This window comes from Hemiscyllium ocellatum, chromosome 44 (genome assembly GCF_020745735.1).
Source record: "Hemiscyllium ocellatum isolate sHemOce1 chromosome 44, sHemOce1.pat.X.cur, whole genome shotgun sequence".
In the NCBI taxonomy this organism is placed as follows: Eukaryota; Metazoa; Chordata; class Chondrichthyes; order Orectolobiformes; family Hemiscylliidae; genus Hemiscyllium; species Hemiscyllium ocellatum.
Genome location: NC_083444.1, coordinates 8,036,825 through 8,062,037, shown reverse-complemented (window position 1 = coordinate 8,062,037; position 25,213 = coordinate 8,036,825). Strand labels below are relative to the sequence as shown.

Here is a 25,213-nt window from a genome sequence, read left to right as displayed (position 1 = left end):
AAGGAGAGGATGGTGACGTTATTGGCCCCCAAATAGTCAACGGGCATTATAGGAAGAAATATGCAGGGAGACTGGGTAGACTTGCAAGAGTAATAGGTTTGTCATAGTAAGGGACTTTAATTTTCCTAACACAGCGTTAAGGGTTTTGATGAGGTGCAATTTGTTAAGTGCGTTCAGTGAAGGTTCCTCAAGCAGGATACAAAGGGCTCTACACGGGATTTGGCAAAACTCAACTTACTCTTCGGAAATAGGGAAGGACAGGTGATGCAGCTGACAGTGGGGGAGCACTTTGAGACCAGTGACCGCAGTTGTATTCATTTTAAAATTGTTATGGAGAGAGGCAAAACTGGTCCAAAGGTTCAAGTTCTAAACTGGGGCAAGGTGGATTTGGATGGGATTAGACAGGGGCTTGCAGGGATTGATTGGAGGAGTTTGTTTGCAGGCGAAGGGACCTCTGGCAAGTGGGAGGCCTTTAAAAGTGAGATATCCAGAGTTTAAGGTCTATACGTTCCTGTGAGGGTGAAAGGCAAGGGTGGCAATAGTGGGGACCCCTGGATGACAAGATATACTGAGGTTTTGAATAGAAAAAAAGGACGCGTGGCTTAGATACATACAGCTGAGATCATGGGAATCTCTGGAGGTACACCGGGTATACAGGAGTTTACAGAAGAAGAAAATCAGGAGAGTGAAAGGGGGGCACGAAATATGGATGAGAAGATTGGGTGATTCCAAAGTGGTACGTTCAGTATATTAAAGGATAAAGAATAACTAGAGAGAATAGGGTCCCTCAATCACACAGCACCATAACCTGGCATTGTGTCATCAGATCTCGTGTTAGGGTTCCTGGTGACTTGAACAAAGTGCCTTTCCCATCCAGGATATTCTGGAGGCCCTTGCTCACTCACACTGTCCTGGGCCATACACACACACACACACACACACACACACTCACAGAGAGTTTCTCACTGACGCAGCGCTGCCTTTGCACACCTCCCACTGGCTCATGCTGCTGCCAATTCCCATTTACCCAAACCCTCAGTGAGAACCCCTCCCCACCTTCCCAGCTCCTCCAGCTGGGACTAATGAATACAAGAGTGAGCTCCTCTCCCATTGGGGAGAGCCAACACCTCATTTGGAGGAGGTCGGGTTTGATGAGAGGATGGAAAAGATCATTTGTTCAAATCTCCAGCAGCCCTGCAGAGAGATTTGATTACACAATGCCTGGTGATGGTGCTGAGTGATTGAGGGCCTTATGGGACCATATTCTTTCTCTTGTTATTCTTTCTTTCATTAGATATATTTGAAGTACCTCTTTGGAATCACCCTAATCTTCTCAGCCAAGGCTACCTCGTGTCCACTTTTCGCCCTCCTGATTTCCTTCTTCAGTAAACCCCTGTATCCCCTCTTTACCTCCAGCGATTCCCTTGTCCATCTCTTCCTTCCAACCTATCCGCTCCACCCTCCTCTCCGATCTCTCACCATTTACCTATATCACTCTCAGCTACCTACCCCCAACCCCAACCCATATAACGCACCACCCCCTCGGCTCACAGCCTCATTCCTGATGATTCTCCTGCTCCTGTTGCTGCCTGACCGGCTGTGCTTTTCCAGCACCACACTCAGGACTCTGACCTCCAGCATCTGCAGTCCTCATTCTCTCCGACAATGGGAGAGAGAGCCTGGATCTCAGGGATGTGACTCCAAGATCCATGTTGGGTGACTGACGTCTTTTGATACACACACCTTCTCTCCAACAGCTCTCTGACCCACTCCGCAATCTCCCCTGACCTCTCACTGACCCTGTCCCCAGGAATCAATTCTCAGCTTCGAATGGGGAATGTGAGAGTTTGGGCCTGTTTCCCGTAAGCAAGAAAAAGGCAGAAAGCTGCACAACGTTGCCACCCAGGGTCGAAGTAGGGGTTTTTTTTGCGTGTGAGGCGAACGTGATAACCACGACACTACGGAAATTGCTCTGGAGCACGGCTTTTGCCCCTTCTCGCCTAAGCCAATTTATGTAATTTCAACCCCGGGATACTTGCTGTTTCTGTGTATAAGCCTCAATATATCTTGTCATCCAGGGGTCCCTACTATTGCCACCCTTGCCTTTTCACCCTCACAGGAACGTATAGACCTTAAACTCTCTCTCTCTCTCTGTCTCTCTCTAACCATTTCTGTCCCTGCATCTTCCCACCCCATCTCTCTCTCTCTGTGTGTGTGAGAGAGCTTGACAGTTGTGACAGTGTAAATGCTGCAGGTTGTGAGTGTGTGGGAGGGAGGTGATTGCAGGATCCCCCCGTCAGCAGAAGAAGGAGGAGGAACCTGGATGAGTTGTGTCAAATCCAAGCTGTGGATTGTGAGTAATGTCGGTTGTATTTTCCGATTCCCAGCACTTGTGTATTTGAAACAGAAAACATCACTGGGGAAATAGAGGGAACAAATGGACCACAACCAGGCACAAGGTAGGAGCAGCCGGCAGTGTGAAGCCAGGCTAGCTCAGTTGGTTGAGCATGTTGCTTGTTAAAGACACTGTCACTGATCTGAGTTCAGTGATGGGTATGCACCGACACTCTCTCTCCCCGAATCTGCTCATTCTACTGAGAGATCCATTACAGAGTGCCACTGCCTTTATCATCGACACTGGCGGAGGGTCTGTGCTGTACACAAACAGTTTTTGTAAATCATCCGGGAACAATAATGTTAACATGATCACAGTCCAGTCAGTGGTGAATTTGAAAACAAGACGCTCATTATCAGGAGTGGGACTCAAGCCCACGCCTCCACAATAGACTGCTACCTGAACGCAGTGACTTAGACGGCTTGGCCACCCGGACTGACACAACAACCCTGTGTCCCTCCCCTCTCCCCTCACAAGTAAAGTCACGCAGTAACAGTCCACCCACTTCTCTCAAATTCAGCCACATTGAAACGTCCAAGCCACTGGCTCCACAAAGCGGGAGAAGGGTGTTGAAAAACTTATTAGCCAGGATTGAATGGTAGAGCATACTCGATGGGCCGAATGGCATAATTTCTGCTCCAGTGTCTTCCTCGCAAACTGCATTTTTCACACTGCAGTCCACAGAAGAGGCACTGGGGAATTTGAAAACGAAACACCTATTGTCAGGAGTGGGATGCGAACCCACGCCTCCAGAGGAGACTGTGACATGAACTCAGCGCCTTAGACCGCTCAGCAGCGCCTCCTCACAGGCAAACTCAGTAAGGAGCAGTTCCACCACAGAACACACCAGATGGCTTCCTCCTTTGGAGACCGCAATTTCCCTTCCCACGTGGTTAAAGATGCCCTCCAACGCATCAGTCCACATCCCGCACCTCCGCCCTCAGACCCCATCCCTCCAACCATAACAAGGACAGAACCCCCCTGGTGCTCACCTTCCACCCTCCAAACTTTCGCGTAAACCAAATCATCCGCCTACATTTCCACCACCTCCAAAATGACCCCACCACCAGGGATACATTTCCCTCCCCAACCCTTTCCACCTTCCGCAAACACCATTCCCTCTGTGTCTACCTGGTCAGGTCCACACCCCCCAACAACCCACCCTCCCATCCTGGCACCTTCCCCTGCCACCGCAGGAATTGCAAAACCTGCGCCCACACCCCCTCCCTCACCTCCATCCAAGGCCCTAAAGGAGCCTTCCACATCCATCAAAGTTTCATCTGCACATCCACTAATATCAGTTATTGTATCCGTTGCTCCCGATGCGGTCTCCTCTACACTGGGGAGACTGGACGCCTCCTAGCAGAGCGCTTTAGGGAACATCTCCGAGACACCCGCACCAATCAACCACACCGCCCTGTGGCCCTACATTTCAACTCCCCCTCCCACTCTGCTGAGGACATGGAGGTCCTGGGCCTCCTTCACCGCCGCTCCCTCACCACCAGATGCCTGGAGGAAGAACGCCTCATGTTTCGCCTCGGAACACTTCAACCCCAGGGCATCAATGTGGACTTCAACAGTTTCCTCATTTCCCCTTCCCCCACCTCACCCTAGTTCCAAACTTCCAACTCAGCACTGTCCCCATGACTTGTCCTACCTGCCTATCTTCCTTTCCATCTACCCACTCCACCCTTCCCCCGTGACCTATTACCTTCATCCCCTCCCCCACTCACCTATTGTACTCTATGCTACATTCTCCCCACTCCCACCCTCCTCTCACTTATCTCTCCACCCCTTATCTCTGCCTGTACTCCTGATGAAGGGCTTTTGCCTGAAACGTCGATGTTACTGCTCCTCGGATGCTGCCTGAACTGCTGTGCTTTTCCAGCACCACTCTAATCCAGAATCCACACAGTAACAGTCCACGCACATCTGTCGAATTCGGCCACACTGACACCTCCAAGCCACTGGCTCCACAAAGCGGGAGAAAGGGGTTGAGAAACCTATCAGCCATGATAGAATGGCAGAGCAGATTCGTTGGGCCGAATGGCCTAATTTCTGCTCCAGTGACTTCAGGTCTTTCTCCCACCCTGCAGCTTTCACATTGTGTCTCAGCATTGCCACACCGTCCAAGCTCACACACACAGAGACACAGACAGACAGAGAGACAGAGAGAGATAGGTACATAGTGAGAAATACAGACACCGGGTGAGTGAGGACAGAGAGAGAGAGAAATACAGACAGAGAGAGGGAGATGCAGAGACAGAGAGGGACATAGCGAGAGAGAGGGAGATTCAGAGGGAGAAAAATATAGAAAGAGAGAGACAGGGGGTGATACAGACACCGAAACAGAGGTGGAGATACAAAGAGACTCTCAGTGTCAGCGTCTGCACAGCACTTTGCACAGAAGTAGCCAATATCCTGGCGCTGCCATTGTGTCTAATCACATTGAATCACAGACAAATGGTTCCCCAGTTTGATCCTGGGTGGAGACATTATGCCTTGCTTTCTGTCTTTCTCCTCCCTCAGGGAACTGGCCCAAACTCACACCCCTCACTCTTATTTTCCCTTACTGTCCTGCCACCCAGTCGTTCAGCGCAGATTTCGGACTGAACAATGTGTCAAAGGAGAGTCATCGAGTCCTAGCCCACAGTTAATCCATTTGCCTGCAGACTATGGGGTAATTGAGCAGGGCCAATCCACCCGACAACTGGGGGCTCACGCAGTCTTTGGGCTCTGCTGACACCTCAGCTAAATATGTGGACATACGGTTGATAAACGTACAGACCTGTATATTCAAATGATAAATTCTGATCTCTGTATGCAAATGTTTGCGTATGTATGGTATGACCAACTGTTTTATGAATAAAGTATATTTTTGAAATAAAGGAAGAGACTGGAGGAAGAAAGCCTCATGTTTCGTACTGGGACCCTTTAGCCACACGGGATGTGGATTTTACTAGTTTCCTCATTTTTCCCTACCCCCACCTTATCCCAGATCCAAGCTTCTAAATCGGAACTGCCCTCCTCTCTGACTTATCACCATTGCCCCCACTTCCATCGACACATCGCACTTTCAGCTATCTTATCCCCAAACCCCCACCCCCTCCCCCTCGGCTCACAGCCTGATTCCTGATGAAGGCCGTCTGCCTGACACTTTGATTCTCCAGCTCCTGATGCTGCCTGACCTGCTGTGCTTTTCCAGCACCACACTCAGGACTCTGATTTCCAGTCCTCCATCTCTCTGACAGTGAGAGAGAGCCTGGATCTCAGGGATGTGGCTCCAAGATCCATGTTGGGTAACTGACGTCTTTAGAAACACACACCTTCTCTCCAACAGCTCTCTGACCCACTCCAAAATCTCCACTGACCTCTCACTGACGCTGTCCCCAGGAATCAATTCTCAGCTTCGGATGGGGGAACATGTGAGTGCGGGCCTTTTTCCCGAAAGGAAGATAAAAGCACCGCAGCATAATGTTCCCACCCAGGATCGAACTGGGGACCTTTCGCGTGTGAGGCGAACGTGATAGCCACTACACTATGGGAACAATGCGTTGGCATCGGGCTTGTACATGTCTAAGTCCACCTGGGGATAGCCTGCGATACATTGGTAATCTATCCAATTTCAGTCCCATTTCCATCCACATGTCACATTTTCAGCTGCGTTTCCCCCAGACCCACTCCCCCTCCCATTTATCTCTCCATCCCGTTGGCTCACAATCCTCATTTCTGGCGAAAGGCTTTTGCCTGAAACGTCGATTCTCCTGCTCCTCGGATGCTGCCTGACTTTCTGTGCTTTTCCAGCACCACAGCCTCGACTATGATCTCCAGTATCTGCAGTCCTCACTTTTTCCCATCTTTAAACTTTGAACACCGTTCACTTCCTCTTTGGTCAGCTGACTCCACATAAATTATCTCTTTCTCTTCTCTTTCTCTTTGGTCTCTCCCTCATTTACTCCTCCCCGCCAACCTCGCTTCTGTATGTAAAAAAAATCCTTTTCCTAATTTGGAGGTGCCCGTGTTGGGCTGGGGTGTACAAAGTTAAAAATCACGTAACACCAGGTTGTAGTCCAAGCGGTTCGATTGGAAGCAACAGCTTTCAGAGCGCTGCTCCTTCATCAGGTGGGTGTGGAGGACGCAGTTGTAAGACACACAATTTATAGCAAAAGTTTACAGTGTGATGTAATTGAAATTATACATTGAAAAATACCTTGACTGTTTGTTAAATCTCTCATCTGTTCGAATGACCATGATAATTTAACTTCTTTCATATGTAAATCACAAAACTTTTTCCAAAAGTTACATTCTCAGGTTAACTGTAACAATTGGTAAAAAAAAAATGAGGTCTGCAGATGCTGGAGATGCAGTTGAAAATGTGTTGCTGGTTCCTGATGAAGGGCTTATGCCCGAAACGTCGAATTTCCTATTCCTTGGATGCTGCCTAACCTGCTGTGCTTTAACCTGCAACACATTTTCAACTGTAACAATTGGTATCAGCCCAGATAAGATGTTGAAGGTGTTCGCCCCCTGTGTTCTGTTGTCGGTGCCATAATGTTCAGACTGATTCTAACCTAAAAAAAAATGAGTTAATAGAGGCTTAGATAGATTCATGCAGTTTTTTGAGCAAAGTAACTCTGCAAGTACAAATTCACCCCACAAGTGCATACGTGTATATGGGTTTTTCTCTTTCTCATGCAACTCAGCCAGCATTGTATACCTTATACGCTGCAGGCAAGGATGCCCTGAGGCATGGTACATTGGTGAAACCGAACAGAGGCTGCGACAACGGATGAATGGGCACCACACAACAATCAACAGACAGGAGTGCACTCTCCCAGTTGGAGAACACCTCAGCAGTGCAGGACCTACAACCTCAGACCTTCGGGTGACCATCCTCCAAGGTGGCACGGTGGCACAGTGGTTGGGGTGGCACGGTGGCACAGTGGTTAGCACTGCTGGCTCACAGCGCCAGGGACCTGGGTTCGATTCCTGCCTCAGGCGACTGACTGTGTGGAGTTTGCACGTTCTCGTGGGTTTCCTCCGGGTGCTCTGGTTTCCTCCCACAGTCCAAAGATGTGCGGGTCAGGTGAATTGGCCATGCTAAATTGCCCGTCAGCGGGTCGGTGTGGACTTGTTGGGCCGAAGGGCCTGTTTCCACACTGTAAGTAATCTAATCTAATCTATAGATGACCACCATTGCACTATACACACACACACACCCACCTACAGACAGACTCACTCACAACTCACATGTGCACACTCTCACAGACTTAAACCCCTTTGCACTCACACACACACGTGCACTCTCTCTCACAGACACATGCACACACACACACAAACAAACACACACAGACACACGCAAGGTCACACATACACAGACACGCACAGTCTCACACATGCACACATACATAAACATACACACACAGACACACACACAAACTCACTAACACTCACACACAAACACACATTTATCAAATGCATTCTCTCTCATATACATATTTTACAACTTGTTGCTTTGTCAGAAAGGGGGGGGGAGGAAAAAATATTCTCAAACCATTAATGCACACTACCCCACACGCACACACCGTGGTCCTTAACAATTCCACCTGGTCCATCAAATGAGGTTGAATGATTTCCCACCAGATTTGTGAGTTAGCTCCCCTCCAGCAGGATGGAAGGGCGAATTATTAGTGGTGAGGTGAAGCATTTCAGGAGAGAGATATAGAACAGTGTCAAAGGGTAGCAGCAGGGTGGGAGTTGTTGAGTTTGAAGTGGATGTCTGCATTGAGTCAGTCGCCAGAAATGGAGATGGGGAGGTCCAGTAAGCGGAGGAAGGTGTCTGAGGTGGTCCAGGTGAACCTGAGGTCAGGGTGGAAGGTGTTGGTGAAAAGAGCAATAGGTCAGGTGGCATCCGAGGAGCAGGGGAGTCAACATTTCAAGCATTAGCTCTTCATCAGGAATGCAGTGGCCCATTGGGGCTGAGAGATAAATGGTAGGGGGAGTGGGGCTCGGGGAGGAGGGAGGTAGCTGAGAAGCGGAAAGTGATGGCGATAGATCGGAGCAGTGTGTGGAGCAGATAGGTGGGAAGGAAGTTCAAGAGGGCAACCCCAAGTTGGAGTGTTGTATCTGGGATAAGGTGGGAGGAAGGGAGATTGGAAAACTGTTGAAATTGAAATTGAGTCTGCGTGGGCAGAGGGTCCCAAGGCAGAAGATGAAGCGTTCTTCCTTCAGTCATTGGGTGGCTGGGATTTGGCATTGGAGAAGACCCAGGACTTGCATGTCCTTGGCGGAGTGGGAGGGTAGTTGAAGTGGTTGGCCACATGTCATTACAGTTGTTTAGTGTGTGTGTCCCGCAGTTGTTCTCTGGGACATTCCATAAGTTGACATCCTGTCTACCCAATGTAAAGGAGACCACATCGAGTGCATGGACACAGCAGATGAGGTGTTTGGATATGCAGGAAAATCTCTACCAGACGTGGAAGGATCCTTATGGACCTTGGATGGAGACAAGTGGGGAGGTGTAGGTGCAGGTTATGGTCCTTGAAGCAGGAGGTCATCTGGGATGTTCTGGAGTGGAATTGATTATTCTGGGAGGAGATGTGGCGGAGGCAGAGAAATTGGGACTGATGGGTTGCACTTTTACAGGAGGCGCGGTGGGAGTTGGTGGGTTTGAAGTGGATGCCCGCTTTGTGTCAGTCACAGGATATGGAGATGGAGAGGTCCAGTACATGGAGGAAGGTGTCTGAGATAGGGGTATTGGGAAGCAATGACTTTTGAATGGCTTTTGATACAGACAGACTCTAATCTCACACCTTCAATGCATTGTCTGAGCTGAGAATTCACCTTTATATATATATATTTAAAACCTTGTTATCTCGAGAATGACAGTTCAAAGAAGTTCTGGGATTTACATATTACTGCTCCGAAACCTGCAACCCTTTCTCAATGGTGAAAGACTTAACACCAATCTAGGTTTGTTCAATATATTCTTTCAGTTGCATGACACTGATCTTTTGCTATAAATTCTGTGTCTTGTGATCCTGCTCCACAACTCCCTGATGAAGGCGCAGAACTCAACAGACATTGTTTCCAAATAAATCTGTTGGACTATATCCTGGTGTTGTGAGATTTGTAACTCTATCTTGTGAAGGCACAGCTACAAACACACTGCACTTACAAACCATAAATACCTGCAGCAGCTCAATCTGCTGTTTCTATTTGCAAAATATCTCTCTGAGATTAAGGCACAGCACCGACCTCACTGGGTATGGAGGTCAAATGCACTCGTCAAAGCAGCTGGGAGGAACTGAAATGCTCCATTATATCTGCCTGTGATGACTCAAAAGAGAAAAGTTTACTTCTTTCACAACTGAAGTCAGGAAGTGTGTCCCAGCTCTTGCTCAGAGATTTGACCTGTTCACAGTGAATCACAGGGGTGACTCCAAGCCAGACAGAAATGACATGTACAAAGGTCAGGCATTTGTGAAGTTTCCATGGTGTAGTGGTTGTCACGTTCGCCTCCTCCGTGTACGGTTCGCAATTCGATCCTGGATGCTGTCAACGTGCTTTATCTTATGTTTTTCCCCTCCTTCATGGAAGTGGGCCAAATCTCACAGAGTGACTTGCTGGCGACACAGAGTTGTGTAGACTCAGGCTCTGAGAGTCACTCTCTCTCTCTACATCTCTCTCTCTGTGGATCTGTGTGTTTGCAGTGAGTACATGGGAAAAAGGTAATTGCCAATTCCCCCCACAGTAGTAGAAGGCCATGCATTCGCGTAGCCCGGCTAGCTCAGTCGGTAGAGCATGAGACTCTTAATCTCAGGGTCGTGGGTTCGAGCCCCACGTTGGGCGATGGGCTCCCCTTTTAAAACACACACACATTCCCGAACAACAGCTCTCTCCCATTTGGACGCGCCCTGATCTTTCACTGCTCTGAGTCAATCAGGAGGCTCAATACTCTCGGGTTCCTGGTGAAGGGCTTTTGCCCGAAACCCCGATTCTCCTGCTCCTCGGACGCTGCCTGACCTGCTGTGCTTTTCCAGCACTACCTTCGGCAAGGCCCGGCTAGCTCAGTCGGTAGAGCGTGAGACTCTTAATCTCAGGGTCGTAGGCTCGATCCCCACGTTGGGCGATGGGCTCCCCTTTTAAAACACACACACATTCCCGAACAACAGCTCTCTCCAATTTGGTATGCGCCCATGTCTTTAGTGGCACAGTGGTTAGCACTGCTGCCTCACAGCACCAGGGACCTGGGTTCAATTCCCGCCTCAGGCGACTGACTGTGTGGAGTTTGCATGTTCTCCCCGTGTCTGTGTGGGTTTCCTCCAGGTGCTCCGGTTTCCAAAGATGTGCGGGCAATTCAGGTGAATTGGCCATGCTAAATTGCCCGTAGTGTTAGGCAAGGGGTATATGTAGGGGTGCGGGTGGGTTGCGCTTCGTGCGTGTCAGTGTGGACTTGTTGGGCCGAAGGGCCTGTTTCCACACTGTAAGTAATCTAAACTAATCACACTTCCCTCTGATCTGCAGTCCTCACTTTCTCCTAATTTCTCCCTGCAGTCTGATGGAGTGCAGCGACACACAGACTCTCTCTCTCTCTCTGCAGCCGCTCGCTTCACTGAGAGCTCCATTACCCAGTGCTGCTGCCTTTCCTACCGACACTGGGGGAGGATGAGGGCTGCACTCACTCACAGACACAAACTGTAACCTGCGGCGCTGTAAACCCGCCTGGGGCAGGGGAAGCGAGTCTGACTCCCCAGCAGCAGGTGCCTTGCGGGGGTGGGGGTGGGTTAGGGGTCAGTTTTATCACAAGCTCACACTCCAGTTCATTTATGAGGTTAGAAAAAAAAATAAACGCACACAATCAAGAGAGAGACAAAAACCGTCAGTTCAAAGACAAGCTGCAGCTTAAATCAGCACTTGAGACCGCTCGGCCAGCCTGACACATACTAACCCCACCCCATTCCGTGCTCAATCTTCACACGAAGGCTGAGTCCAGTCAGTGTCTGCACACACCTCTCTGTTCACACACACTTCTATCAAACTCTCTCACTCACCCACATTCCAGCCTGTTGTTTTGTCAGCACCCCCCACCCCACCCCACCCTCCCTTGAGTACAAATGTACACAAACAATGATGCTTTATTCCCACCTCTGCCCTGAAGGACCCCGTCTCGCCAATCAAATCTTGCAGCAGGGCTCAGTGAGACTTGAGCAATGTGCTTTTCACAGCCCGGCCACTAGGGGGGGCCCTACACGATTACATTGAACTGGGCATCACACTTCATATCTCTCTCTCTCTCTCTCTCTCTCTCTCACACACACACACACACACACACACAGTCTCTCTCTCACACACAGTCTCATAACTATGTCTCTGGTGGTGAAGTCTGACTGTAGGTGACAGAAATGGTGGAGGATGATGCATTGTATTCAGAGATTGGTGAGGTGGAAGGTGAGCACAAGGGGGTTTCTATCCTTGTTGCGGTTGGAGAGTTGGGGTTCAAGGGCAGAGGTGTGGGAAGTGGAGCAGTTGTACTGGAGGGCATCGTTGACCTCCTGGGAGGGAAAATTATGGTCCTTGAAGTAAGAGGTCATCAGGAGTGTTCTGGAGTGGACTTGATTCTTCTGGGAGCAGATGCGGTGGAGGCAGAGAAATTGGGACTGATGGGTTGCAGTTTTACAGGAGGCGGGGACGGAGTTGGTGGGTTTGAAGTGGATGTCCACTTTGTGTCAGTCACAGGGTATGGAGATGGAGAGGTCCAGGAAGTGGAGAACGGTGTCTGAGATAGGGGTATTTGGAAGCAATGACTTTTGACACAGACAGACTCTAATCTCACACCTTCAATGCATTGTCTGAGCTGAGAATTCACCTTTATATATATATAAAACCTTGTTATCTCGAGAATGTGAGTTCAAAGAAGTTCTGAGATTTACATATTACTGACCCGAAACCTGCAACCCTCTCTGAATGATGAAAGACTTAATACCAATCTAAGTTTGTTCAATATATTCTTTCAGTTGCATGACACTGTGATCTTTTGCTGTAAATTCGGTGTCTTACGATCCTGCTCCACAGCTCCCTGATGAAGGAGCAGAACTCAACAGCCATTGCTTGCAAATAAACCTGTTGGACAATACCCTGGTGTTGTGAGATTTTTAACTCTATCTTGTGAAGGCACAGCTACAAACACACTGCACTGACAAACCACAAATACCTGCAGCAGCTAAACCTGCTGTTTCAATTTGCTAAACGTCTTTCTGACACTTGATGGCACAGCACAGACCTCACTGGGTATGGAGGTCAAAAGCACTCGTCAAAGCATCTGGCCGGAAGTGAAATGCTCCATCTATCTGCCCAAAAGAGAAAGTCTACCTGTTTCACAACTGATGTCAGGAAGTGTGTCCCAGCTCTTGCTCAGAGATTTGACCTGGTCACAGTGAATCACAGGGGTGACTCCAAGCCAGAAATGACATGTACAAAGATCAGGCATTTGTGAAGTTTCCATGGTGTAGTGGTTGCCATGTTCGCCTCCTCCGTGAACCGTTCCCAATTCGTTCCTGGATGCTGTCATCGTGCTTTGTCTTATGTTTTTCTCCTCCTTCATGGAACTGGGCCAAAACTCACAGCCCCATCCCCTCATTCCTGATGAAGGATTCATGTTCGAAATGTCGATTCTCCCACTCCTGGGATGCTGCCTGACCGCCTGTGCTTTTCCAGCACCAACGCCTTTTGACTCTGATCTCCAGCATCTGCAGTCCTCACCTTCTCCCTGTGACATCAAGTGGCCGAAAGACATCTTGCAAAAAGAAACAGCAGGTTGAGCTGCTGCAGGTATTTGTAGTTTGTCAGTGCAGTGTGTTTGATTGGAGCTACGCCTTCACAAGATAGGGCTGTGTTTGGGCAGGTTCACAGGCTGTAACAGAGATCTGGTCAATCTTATTTTTATTCAGAGAAAAGCTAATGGTAGACCTGGGAATTGCATCCAGGTCCCAGACAGGGGCAGCAGAGAGTCAGATAACTGCAAGTTCACAGAGAGTGAACTCTTGGAGAGCAGTTGCGGATGCTCTCTCCTGACCTTACAAGGGAATGGATGAGGTTGGTGATGGTTCATGAGATGGGGGTGTCGCCTGGTGAGGCCAGAGGGTGTTACCCGTCCCTAATTGCCCCTTGAACTGAGTGGCTTGCTGGCGACACAGAGTTATGTAGACTCAGGCTCTGAGAGTCACTCTCTCTCTCTACATCTCTTTCTCTCTGTGGATCTGTGTCTGCAGTGAGTGCAAGGGAAAAAAGTAATTGCCAATTCCCCCCACAGTAGTAGGCGGAAAGGCGGGAGCGAGGCCCGGCCAGCTCCGTTGGTGAAGCATGAGAATCTAAATCTCAGGGTCGTGGGTTCGAGCCCCACGTTGGGCGATGGGCTCCAATTTTAAAACACACACACATTCCCGAACAACAGCTCTCTCCCATTTGGATGAGCCCTGATCTTTCACTGCTCTGAGTCAATCAGGAGGCTCAATACTCTCGGGTTCCTGGTGAAGGGCATCTGCCCGAAACGTCGACTCTCCTGCTCCTCGGATGCTGCCTGACCTGCTGTGCTTTTCCAGCACCACACACTTCCACTCTGATCTCCAGCATCTGCAGTCCTCACTTTTCCCTAATTGCTAGCTGCAGTCTGATGGAGTGCAGCGACACACAGACTCTCTCTCTCTCTACAGCCGCTCACTTCACTGAGAGCTCCATTACCCAGTGCTGCTGCCTTTCCCACCGACACTGCGGGAGGATGAAGGCTGCACTCACTCACAGACACAAACTGTAACCTGCGGCTCTGTAAACCCGCCAGGGGCAGGGGAAGCGAGTCTGACTCCCCAGCAGCAGGTGCCTTGGTGGGTTGGGGGTCAGTTTTATCACAAGCTCACACTCCAGTTCGTTTATGAGTTGACAAAAAATTAAACGCACACAATCAGGAGTGAGACAAAAATCGCCAGTTCAAAGACAAACTGCAGCTTAAAATCAGCACCTGAGACCGCTCGGCCAGTCTGACACATACTAACCCCAACCCATTCCGTGTTCAATCTTCACACGAAGGCTCAGTCCAGTCAGTGTCTGCACACACCTCTCTGTTCACACAGACTTCTATCAAACTCTCTCACTCACCCACATTCCAGCCTATTACTTTGTCTGCCCCTCTCCGGTACAAATATACTCAAACAATGATGCTTTGTTCCCCCTCCGTCCTGAAGGACCCAGTCTCGCCAATCAAATCTTGCAGCAGGGCTCAGTGAGACTTGAGCAATATGCTTTTCACAGCCCGGCCACTAGGGGGGCCCTCAACTATGACATTGAACTGGGCATCACACTTCATCTCTCTCTCTCTCTCTCTCTCTCTCTCTCTCTCTCTCACACACACACACACACACACACACAGAGTCTCTCTCTCACACACACACACAGACTCATAACTATGTCTCTGGTGGTGAAGTCTGACTGTAGGTGACAGAAATGGTGGAGGCATTGTATTCAGAGATTGGTGAGGTGGAAGGTGAGCACAAGGGGGTTTCTATCCTTGTTGCGGTTGGAGAGGTGGGGTTCAAGGGCAGAGGTGTGGGAAGTGGAGCAGTTGTACTGGAGGGCATCATTGACCTCCTCGGAGGGAAAATTATGGTCCTTGAAGTAGCAGGTCATCTGGAATGTTCTGGAGTGGAATTGATTCTTCTGGGAGCAGATGCGGTGGAGGCAGAGAAATTGGGACTGATGGGTTGCAGTTTTACAGGAGGCGCGGTGGGAGTTGGTGGGTTTGAAGTGGATGTCCACTTTGTGTCAGTCACAGGATATGGAGATGGAGAGGTCCAGGAAGTGGAGGAAGGTGTCTGAGATAGGGGTATTTGGAAGCAATGACTTTTGACACAGACAGACTCTAATCTCACACCTTCAATGCATTGTCTGAGCTGAGAATTCACCTTTATGTGTGTGTATATATATATATATATATATAAAACCTTGTCATCTCGAGAATGTGAGTTCAAAAAAGTTCTGGGATTTAGATATTACTGACCCGAAACCTGCAACCCTCTCTGAATGATGAAAGACTTAATACCAATCTAAGTTTGTTCAATATATTCTTTCAGTTGCATGACACTGTGATCTTTTGCTGTAAATTCGGTTTCTTACGATCCTGCTCCACAGCTCCCTGATGAAGGAGCAGAACTCAACAGCCATTGCTTCCAAATAAACCTGTTGGACTATATCCTGGTGTTGTGAGAATTTTAATTCTATCTTGTGAAGGCACAGCTACAAACACACTGCACTGACAAACCATAAATACCTGCAGCAGCTAAACCTGCTGTTTCAATTTGCTAAATGTCTTTCTGACACTTGATGGCACAGTCCAGACCTCACTGGGTATGGAGGTCAAAAGCACTCGTCAAAGCATCTGGCCGGAAGTGAAATGCTACATCTATCTGCTCAAAAGAGGAAAGTCTACCTCTTTCACAGCTGAAGTCAGGAGGTGTGTCCCAGCTCTTGCTCAGAGATTTGATCTGTTCGCAGTGAATCACAGGGGTGCCTCCAAGTCGGAAGGGGCATGTACGAAGCTGAAGCAGTCGTGAAGTTTACTCACGGTTATCACGTTTGCCGCACGCGCGACAGGTCCGCAATTCGATCCTGGGTGGGAACATCGCGTTTTATCTTACGTGTTTCCCCTCCTTCATGGAAGTGGGCCAAATCTCACAGCCCCAACCCCCTCTTTCCTGATGAAGGGTTCATGTTCGAAATGTCGATTCTCTCACTGCCTGACCTCCTGTGCTTTTCCAGCACCACGCCTTTTGACTCTGATCTCCAGCATCTGCAGTCCTCACTTTCTCCCTGTGTCATCAAGGGGCCGAAAGACATCTTGCAAAAATAAACAGCAGGTTGAGCTGCTGCATGTATTTGTGGTTTGTCAGTGCAGTGTGTTTGATTGCAGCTATACCTTAACAAGATAAGGCCGTGTTTGGACAGGTTCACAGGTTGTACCAGACTGAGATCTGGTCAATCGTTTTTTTATTCAGAGAAAAGCTAATGGTAGATCTGGGATTTGTACCCAGTTCCCAGACAAGGGCAGCAGAGAGTCAGATAACTGCAAGTTCACAGAGAGTCGACTCTTGGAGAGCAGTTGCGGATGCTGTCTCCTGACCTGACAAGGGAATGGATGAGGTTGATGATGGTTCATGAGATGGGGGGGTCGCCTGGTGAGGCCAGAGGGTTTTACCAGTCCCTAATTGCCCCTTGAACTGAGTGGCTTGCTGGCGACACAGAGCTATGTAGACTCACTCTCTCTCTCTCTCTTCATCTCTTTCTCTCTGTGGATCTGTGTTTGCAGTGAGTGCATGGGAAAACATGTAATTGCCCATTCCCCCCACAGCAGTAGAAGGAAATGCGTTCGCGTGGTCCGGCTCGCTCAGTCTGTGGGGCATGAGACTCTTAATCTCAGGGTCGTGGGTTCGAGCCCCGCGATGGGCGCCCTTTTTAAAACACACGCACACATTCCCGAACAACAGCTCTCTCCCATTTGTCCGCGCCCTGATCTTTCACTGCTCTGAGTCAATCAGGAGGCTCAATACTCTCGGGTTCCTGGTGAAGGGCTTTTGCCCGAAACGTCGATTCTCCTGCTCCTCGGACGCTGCCTGACCTGCTGTGCTTTTCCAGCATCACACTCATCCATTCTGATCTCCAGCATCTGCAGTCCTCACTTTCTCCTCATTTCTCCCTGCAGTCTGATGGAGTGCAGCGACACACAGACTCTCTCTCTCTCTCTGCAGCCGCTCGCTTCACTGAGAGCTCCATTACCCAGTGCTGCTGCCTTTCCCATCGACACTGGGGGAGGGTCAGAACCGTACACACAGAGGCTGCACTCACTCACAAATAGTAACCTGCGTCTCTGTAAAAAGCGAGGATGCATCCCCAGCAGCAGGTGCCTTGGGGGGTGGGTTGGGGGTCAGTTTTATCACAAGTTCACACTCCAGTTCGTTTATGAGTTGACAAAAAAATTAAACCCACACAATCTGGAGTGAGACAAAAACCGTCAGTTCAAAGACAAGCTACAGCTTAAATCAGCACCTGAGACCGCTCGGCCAGCCTGACGCATACTAACCCCACCCCATTTCGTGCTTAATCTTCACATGAAGGCTCAGTGCAGTCAGTGTCTGCACACACCTCTCTGTTCACACAGACTTCTATCAAACTCTCTCACTCACCCACATTCCAGCCTGTTGCTTAGTCACCGTAACCCCGCCCCCCCACCTTGTGTACAAATGTAATCAAAAAATGATGCTTTATTCCCACCTCTGGACTGGAGGACCCGTCTCGCCAATCAAATCTTGCAGCGGGGGTCCGGGAGACTTGAGCAATGTGCTTTTCACAGCCCGGCCACGAGGGGTCCCTACACTATTACATTGAACTGGGACCCACTCTTTCTCTCTCTCTCTCACACACACACACACACACACACACACACAGCGTCTCTCACACACACACAGTCTCACACACACACACACACACACACAGTCTCACACACACAGTCACCAGATTTGACCTGGTCACAGTGAATCACAGGGGTGACTCCAAGCCAGAAATGACATGTATAAAGATCAGGCATTTGCGAAGTTTCCATGGTGTAGTGGTTGTCATGTTCGCCTCCTCCGTGTACAGTTCCCAATTCGGTCCTGGATGCTGTCATCGTGCTTTATCTTATGTTTTTCCCCTCCTTCATGGAAGTGGGCCAAATCTCACAGCCCCATCCCCTCTTCCCTGATGAAGGGTTCATGTTCGAAATGTCGATTCTCCCACTCCTGGGATGCTGCCTGACCGCCTGTGCTTTTCCAGCACCACGCCTTTTGACTCTGATCTCCAGCATCTGCAGTCCTCACCTTCTCCCTGTGACATCAAGTGTCAGAAAGACATCTTGCAAAAAGAAACAGCGGGTTGAGCTGCTGCAGGTATTTGTGGTGTGTCAGTGCAGTGTGTTTGATTGGAGCCAAACCTTCACAAGATAATGTTGTGTTTGGGCAGATTCACAGTTTGTAACAGACTGAGATCTGGTCAATCGTTTTTTTTTATTCAGAGAAAAGTTAATGGTAGACCTGGGATTTGTATCCAGGTCCCAGACAGGGGCAGCAGAGAGTCAGATAACTGCAAGTTCACAGAGAGTGGACTCCTGGAGAGCAGTTGCAGATGCTCTCTCCTGACCTTACAAGGGAATGGATGAGATTGGTGATGGCTCATGGGATGGGGGCATCGCCTGGTGCGGCCAGAGGGTGTTACCCGTCCCTAATTGCCCCTTGAACTGAGTGGCTTGCTGGCGACGCAGAGCTATGTAGACTCAGGCTCTGAGAGTCACTCTCTCTCTCTCTCTGCAGCCGCTCGCTTCACTGAGAGCTCCATTACCCAGTGCTGCTGCCTTTCCCATCGACACTGGGGGAGGGTCTGGGCCGTACACACCAGAGGCTGCACTCTCTCACAGACACAGACTGTAACCTGCGGCTCTGTAAACCCGCCTGGGGCAGGGGAAGCGAGTCTGACTCCCCAGCAGCAGGTGCCTTGGGGGGTGGGGGTCAGTTTTATCACAAGCTCACACTCCAGTTCGTTTATGAGTTGACAAAAAAATTAAACGCACACATTCAGGAGTGAGACAAAAATCGCCAGTTCAAAGACAAGCTGCAGCTTTAATCAGCACTTGAGAACGCTCGGCCAGCCTGACACATACTAACCCCACCCCATTCCGTTGTCAATGTTCACACGAAGGCTCAGTCCAGTCAGTGTCTGCACACCCCTCTCTGTTCACACAGACTTCTATCAAACTCTCTCACTCACCCACATTCCAGCCTGTTACTTTGTCTGCCCCTCTCCGGTACAAATGTACACAAACAATGATGCTTTGTTCCCCCTCTGTCCTGAAGGACCCCGTCTCGCAAATCAAATCTTGCAGCAGGGCTCAGTGAGACTTGAGCAATATGCTTTTCACAGCCTGGCCACTAGGGGGGCCCTACACTATTACATTGAACTGGGCACCACACCTCTCTCACACACACACAGTCTCACACACACACACACAGTGTCTCATACACACACACACACACACACACACACAGTCTCATAACTATACCTCTGGTGCTGAAGTCTGACTGTAGGTGGCAGAAATGGTGGAGGATGATGCATTGTATTCAGAGATTGGTGAGGTGGAAGGTGCGGACAAAAGGGTTTCTATCCTTGTTGCAGTTGGAGAGGTGGGGTTCAAGGGCAGAGGTGCGGGAAATGGAGGAGTTGTACCGGAGGGTATTGTTGGCCTCCTGGGAGTGACAATTATGGTCCTTGAAGTAGGAGGTCATCTGGGATGTTCAGGAGTGGACTTGATTCTTCTGGGAGCAGATGCGGTGGAGGCAGAGAAATTGGGACTGATGGGTTGCAGTTTTACAGGAGGCGGGGTGGGAGTTGGTTGGTTTGAAGTGGATGCCCTCTTTGAGTCAGTCACAGGATATGGAGATGGAGATGGAGAGGTCCAGGAAGTGGGAGGAAGGTGTCTGAGATAGGGGTATTTGGAGGCAATGGCTTTTGAATGGCTTTTGATACAGACAGACTCTAACCTCACACCTTCAATGCATTGTCTCAGCTGAGAATTCACCTTTATATGTATATAAAACCTTGCTATCTCAAGAATGAGAGTTCAAACAAGTTCTGGGATTTACATATTACTGACCCGAAACCTGCAACCCTTTCTGAATGATGAAAGACTTAACACCAATCTAAGTTTGTTCAATGTATTCTTTCAGTTGCATGACACTGTGATCTTTTGCTATAAATTCTGTGTCTTATGATCCTGCTCCACAGCTCCCTGATGAAGGAGCAGAACTCAACAGCCATTGCTTGCAAATAAACCTGTTGGACTATATCCTGGTGTTGTGAGAATTTTAATTCTATCTTGTGAAGGCACAGCTACAAACACACTGCACTGACAAACCGTAAATACCTGCAGCAGCTAAACCTGCTGTTTCAATTTGCTAAATGTCTTTCTGACACTTGATGGCACAGTCCAGACCTCACTGGGTATGGAGGACAAAAGCACTCGTCAAAGCATCTGGCCGGAAGTGAAATGATCTATCTATCTGCTCAAAAGAGGAAAGTCTACCTCTTTCACAACTGATGTCAGGAGGTGTGTCCCAGCTCTTGCTCAGAGATTTGACCTGTTCACAGTGAATCACAGGGGTGACTCCAAGTCGGAAGGGGTATGTACGAAGCTGAAGCACTGGTGAAGATTCCTCGCGGTTATCACGTTTGCCGCACGCGCGACAGGTCCCCGATTTGATCCTGGGTGGGAACATGGCGTTTTATCTTAAGTGTTTCCCCTCCTTCATGGACCTGGGCCAAATCTCACAGCCCCAACCCCCCTCATTCCTGATGAAGGGTTCATGTTCGAAATGTCGATTCTCCCACTCCTGGGATGCTGCCTGACCGCCTGTGCTTTTCCAGCACCACGCCTTTTGTCTCTGATCTCCAGCATCTGCAGTCCTCACTTTCTCCCTGTGTCATCAAGGGGCCGAAAGACATCTTGCAAATAGAAACAGCAGGTTGAGCTGCTGCAGGTATTTGTGGTTTGTCAGTGAAATGTGTTTGATTGGAGCTACTCCTTCACAAGATAAGGCCGTGTTTGGGCAGGTTCACAGGTTGTACCAGACTGAGATCTGGTCAATCGTTATTTTATTCAGAGAAAAGCTAATGGTAGATCTGGGATTTGTATCCAGGTCCCAGACAAGGGCAGCAGAGAGTCAGATAACTGCAAGTTCACAGAGAGTGGACTCCTGGAGAGCAGTTGCGGATGCTCTCTCCTGACCTTACAAGGGAATGGATGAGGTTGATGATGGTTCATGAGATGGGGGGTCGCCTGGTGCGGCCAGAGGGTGTTACCCGTCCCTAATTGCCCCTTGAACTGAGTGGCTTGCTAGCGACACAGAGCTATGTAGACTCAAGCTCTGAAAGTCACTCTCTCTCTCTGCATCTCTTTCTCTCTGTGGATCTGTGTTTGCAGTGAGTACATGGGAAAAAAGGTAATTGCCAATTCCCCCCACAGCAGTAGGAGGAAAGGTGTTGGCGTGGCGCGGCCAACGGTTGGCGTGGCCCGGCTAGCTCAGTCGGTAGAGCCTGACACTCTTAATCTCAGGGTCGTGGGTTCGAGCCCCACGTTGGGCGGTGTGCTCCGCTTTTAACACACACACACTCTCTCCCATTTGGACGCGCCCTGATCTTTCACTGCTCTGAGTCAATCAGGAGGCTCAATACTCTCGGGTTCCTGGTGAAGGGCTTTTGCCCGAAACGTCGATTCTCCTGCTCCTCGGACGCTGCCTGACCTGCTGTGCTTTTCCAGCATCACACTCATCCACTCTGATCTCCAGCATCTGCAGTCCTCACTTTCTCCTCCTTTCTCCCTGCAGTCTGACGGAGTGCAGCGACACACAGACTCTCTCTCTCTGCAGCCGCTCGTTTCACTGAGAGCTCCATTACCCAGTGCTGCTGCCTTTCCCATCGACACTGGGGGAGGGTCAGAACCGTACACACAGAGGCTGCACTCACTCACAGACACAGACTGTAACCTGTGGCTCTGTAAACCCGCCTGGGGCAGGGGAAGCGAGTCTGACTTCCCAGCAGCTGGTGCCTTGGGGGGTGGGGGGTGGGTTGGGGGTCAGTTTTATCACAAGCTCACACTCCAATTCGTTTCTGAGTTTACAAAAAATTAAACGCACACAATCAGGAGTGAGACTCAAACCGTCAGTTCAAAGACAAACAGCAGCTTAAATCAGCACCTGAGACCGCTCGGCCAGCCTGACACATACTAACCCCCCATTTCGTGCTCAATGTTCACGAAAGCTCAGTCCAGTCAGTGTCTGCACACACCTCTCTGTTCACACAGACTTCTATCAAACTCTCTCACTCACCCACATTCCAGCCTGTTGCTTTGTCAGCACCCCCCCCCCCCAACTGTGCACAAATGAACACAAACAATGATGCTTTATTCCCACCTCTGGACTGAAGGACCCCGTCTCGCCAATCAGGGGTCCAGGAGACTTGAGCAATGTGCTTTTTGCAGCCAGGCCACCAAGGGGGCCCTCAACTATTACATTGAACTGGGCATCACACTTCAACTCTCTTTCTCTCTCTCACACACACAGTCTCACACACACACACAGTCTCATTCACACACACAGTTTCTCTCTCACACACACAGTCTCTCACACACAGTCTCATATACACACAGTCTCACAGACACAGTCTCATACACAAACACACAGTCTCATATACACACACACAGTCTCATACACACACACACACACACACACACAGTCTTATATACACACACAGTTACACACACAGTCCACACAGACACTAAGGGGGTTTCTCACTCACTCAGCGCTGCCTTTGCACACCTCCCACCGGCTCATGTTGCTGTCCATTCCCATTTAACCAGCTCCTCAGCGAGAACCCCTCCACCATTCCCCACCAGCATGGACTAAATGGGCAGAATGATCTTCTGAATGAATGCCAAAAGAAGCTGCGTCCCCATTGGGGAGTTCAAACAGCTCATTTGGAGGAGGGTCGAGTTGGATGACAGGATGGGAAAGACACTTTGTTCAAGTCTCCAGGAGCCCTGCTTATATGGAAAATAAAGAGCATGAAATCATGGGAAAGGGTTAAAGTATGTGGAAGTGGAGGAAGGTGTCTGAGATGGTCCACGTGACCCTGAGGCCAGGGTGCAAGGTGTTGGTGAAAAGCACAACAGGTCAGGTGGCATCTGAGGAGCAGGTGAGTCAACATTTCAAGCATTAGCTCTTCATCAGGAATGTAGGGCCCATGGGGTCAGAGAGATAAATGGGAGGGGGAGTGAGGCTTGGGGGAGTAAGGTAGCTGAGAATGCGATAGGTAGATGAAGTGGTAGGTGATGGTGTTAGGCCGGAGCAGTATGTGGAGCAGATAGGTGGGAAGGAAGATGGACATATAGGACAGTTCAAGAGGGCGGTGCCGAATGGAGGGTTGGATCTGGGATTAGGTGGGTGGGAGGGGAGATTTGAAAACTGTTGAAATTGACATTGATTGTGTGTGGTCAGAGCGTCCCAAGGCAGAAGATGAAGCGTTCTTCCTGCAGTCGTTGGGTGGCTGGGATTTAGCAGTGGAGAAGGGCCAGGACTTGCATGTCATTGGCGGAGTGGGAGCGTAGTTGAAGTGGTTGGCCACAGGAAGGCGCAGTTATTTAGTGTGTGTGTCCCACAGATGCTCTCTGGGACATGCCACAAGTTGACATCCTGTCTCCCCAATGTAGAGGAGACCACATCGAGAGCAATGGACACAGCAGATGAGGTGTTTGGATGTGCAGGAAAATCTCTATCAGATGTGGAAGGATCCTTAAAGCCCTTGGATGGAGATGAGTGGGGAGTTGTAGGTGCAGATTCTACACCTCTTGAAGTGGCAAGGGAAGGTGCCGGGAGTAGTGGATGGGTTGATGGGGGGCGTAGACCTAACAAGGAAAGGAATGCTTGGTGCAGAGTGCTGAAAAAGGTAAAGAGGGAACTATATCTCTGGTGGTGAAGTCTGACTGTAGTTGATGGAAATGGTGGAGGATGATGCATTGTATTCAGAGATTGGTGAGGTGGAAGGTGAGGACAAGGGAGTTTCTATCCTTGTTGCAGTTGGAGAGGTGGGGTTCAAGGGCAGAGGTGCGGGCAGTGGAGAAGTTGCACTGAAGGACATCATTGACCTCCTGGGAGGGAAAATTATGGTCCTTGAAGTAAGAGGTCATCTGAAATGTTCTGGAGTGGAATTGATTCTTCTGGGAGCAGATGCGGTGGAGGCAGAGAAATTGGGACTGATGGATTGCACTTTTACAGGAGGCGGGGTGGGAGTTGGTGGGTTTGAAGTGGATGCCCGCTTTGTGTAAGTCACAGGATATGGAGATGGAGAGGTCCAGGAAGTGGAGGAAGGTATCTGAGATAGGGGTATTTGGAAGCAATGGCTTTTGAATGGTTTTTGTTACAGACAGACTCTAACTTCACACCTTCAATGCATTGTCTGAGCTGAAAATTCATCTTTATATGTATATAAAACCTTGCTATGTCGAGAATGTGAGTTCAAAGAAGTTCTGGGATTTACATATTACTGACCCGAAACCTGCAACCCTTTCTCAATGATGAAAGACTTAACAACAATCTAGGTGTGTTCAATATATTTTTTCAGTTGCATGACACTGTGATCTTTTGCTATAAATTCTGTGTCTTATGATCCTGCTCCACAGCGCCCTGATGAAGGAGCAGAACTCAACAGCCATTGCTTGCAAATAAACCTGTTGGACTACATCCTGGTGTTGTGAGATTTTTAACTCTACCTTGTGAAGGCACAGCTACAACCACACTGCACTGACAAACCATAAATACCTGCAGCAGCTAAACCTGCTGTTTCAATTTGCTAAATGTCTTTCTGACACTTGATGACACAGCACAGACCTCACTGGGTATGGAGGTCAAAAGCACTCGTCAAAGCATCTGGCAGGAAGTGAAATGCTCCATCTATCTGCCCAAAAGAGGAAAGTCTACCTCTTTCACAGTGATGTCAGGAGGTGTGTCCCGCTCTTGCTCAGAGATTTGACCTGTTCACAGTGAATCACAGGGGTGACTCCAAGCCAGAAATGACATGTACAAAGGTCAGCACTTGTGAAGCTTCCATCGTTGTAGTGGTTGTCACGTTCGCCTCTTCGTGTACGGTTCCCAATTCGATCCTGGATGCTGTCAACGTGCTTTATCTTATGTTTTT

General features: G+C 49.4%; 1 protein-coding gene and 4 non-coding genes across 5 annotated transcripts in view; 3 read left to right on the top strand and 2 right to left on the bottom strand.

The window, feature by feature from the left end:
* Positions 1–5,870: 5,870 nt before the first annotated feature.
* On the bottom strand, positions 5,871–5,943 carry trnav-cac (transfer RNA valine (anticodon CAC)). The gene has a single exon. It is a non-coding gene; the product is annotated as a tRNA-Val (tRNA).
* Positions 5,944–6,745: 802 nt separating this feature from the next.
* The window catches only part of LOC132835355 (myelin-oligodendrocyte glycoprotein-like), a 315,935-nt gene continuing 297,467 nt past the window's right edge, over positions 6,746–25,213 (bottom strand). The window contains exon 4 of the mRNA XM_060854812.1: positions 6,746–6,966. Within this exon, the coding sequence (XP_060710795.1) occupies positions 6,962–6,966 (5 nt within the window). The 3' untranslated portion in view covers positions 6,746–6,961. The remainder of the gene's footprint in view (positions 6,967–25,213) is intronic.
* trnak-cuu (transfer RNA lysine (anticodon CUU)) lies at positions 10,174–10,246 on the top strand. Its single transcript has one exon. It is a non-coding gene; the product is annotated as a tRNA-Lys (tRNA).
* trnak-cuu (transfer RNA lysine (anticodon CUU)) lies at positions 10,454–10,526 on the top strand. The gene has a single exon. It is a non-coding gene; the product is annotated as a tRNA-Lys (tRNA).
* On the top strand, positions 21,535–21,607 carry trnak-cuu (transfer RNA lysine (anticodon CUU)). The gene has a single exon. It is a non-coding gene; the product is annotated as a tRNA-Lys (tRNA).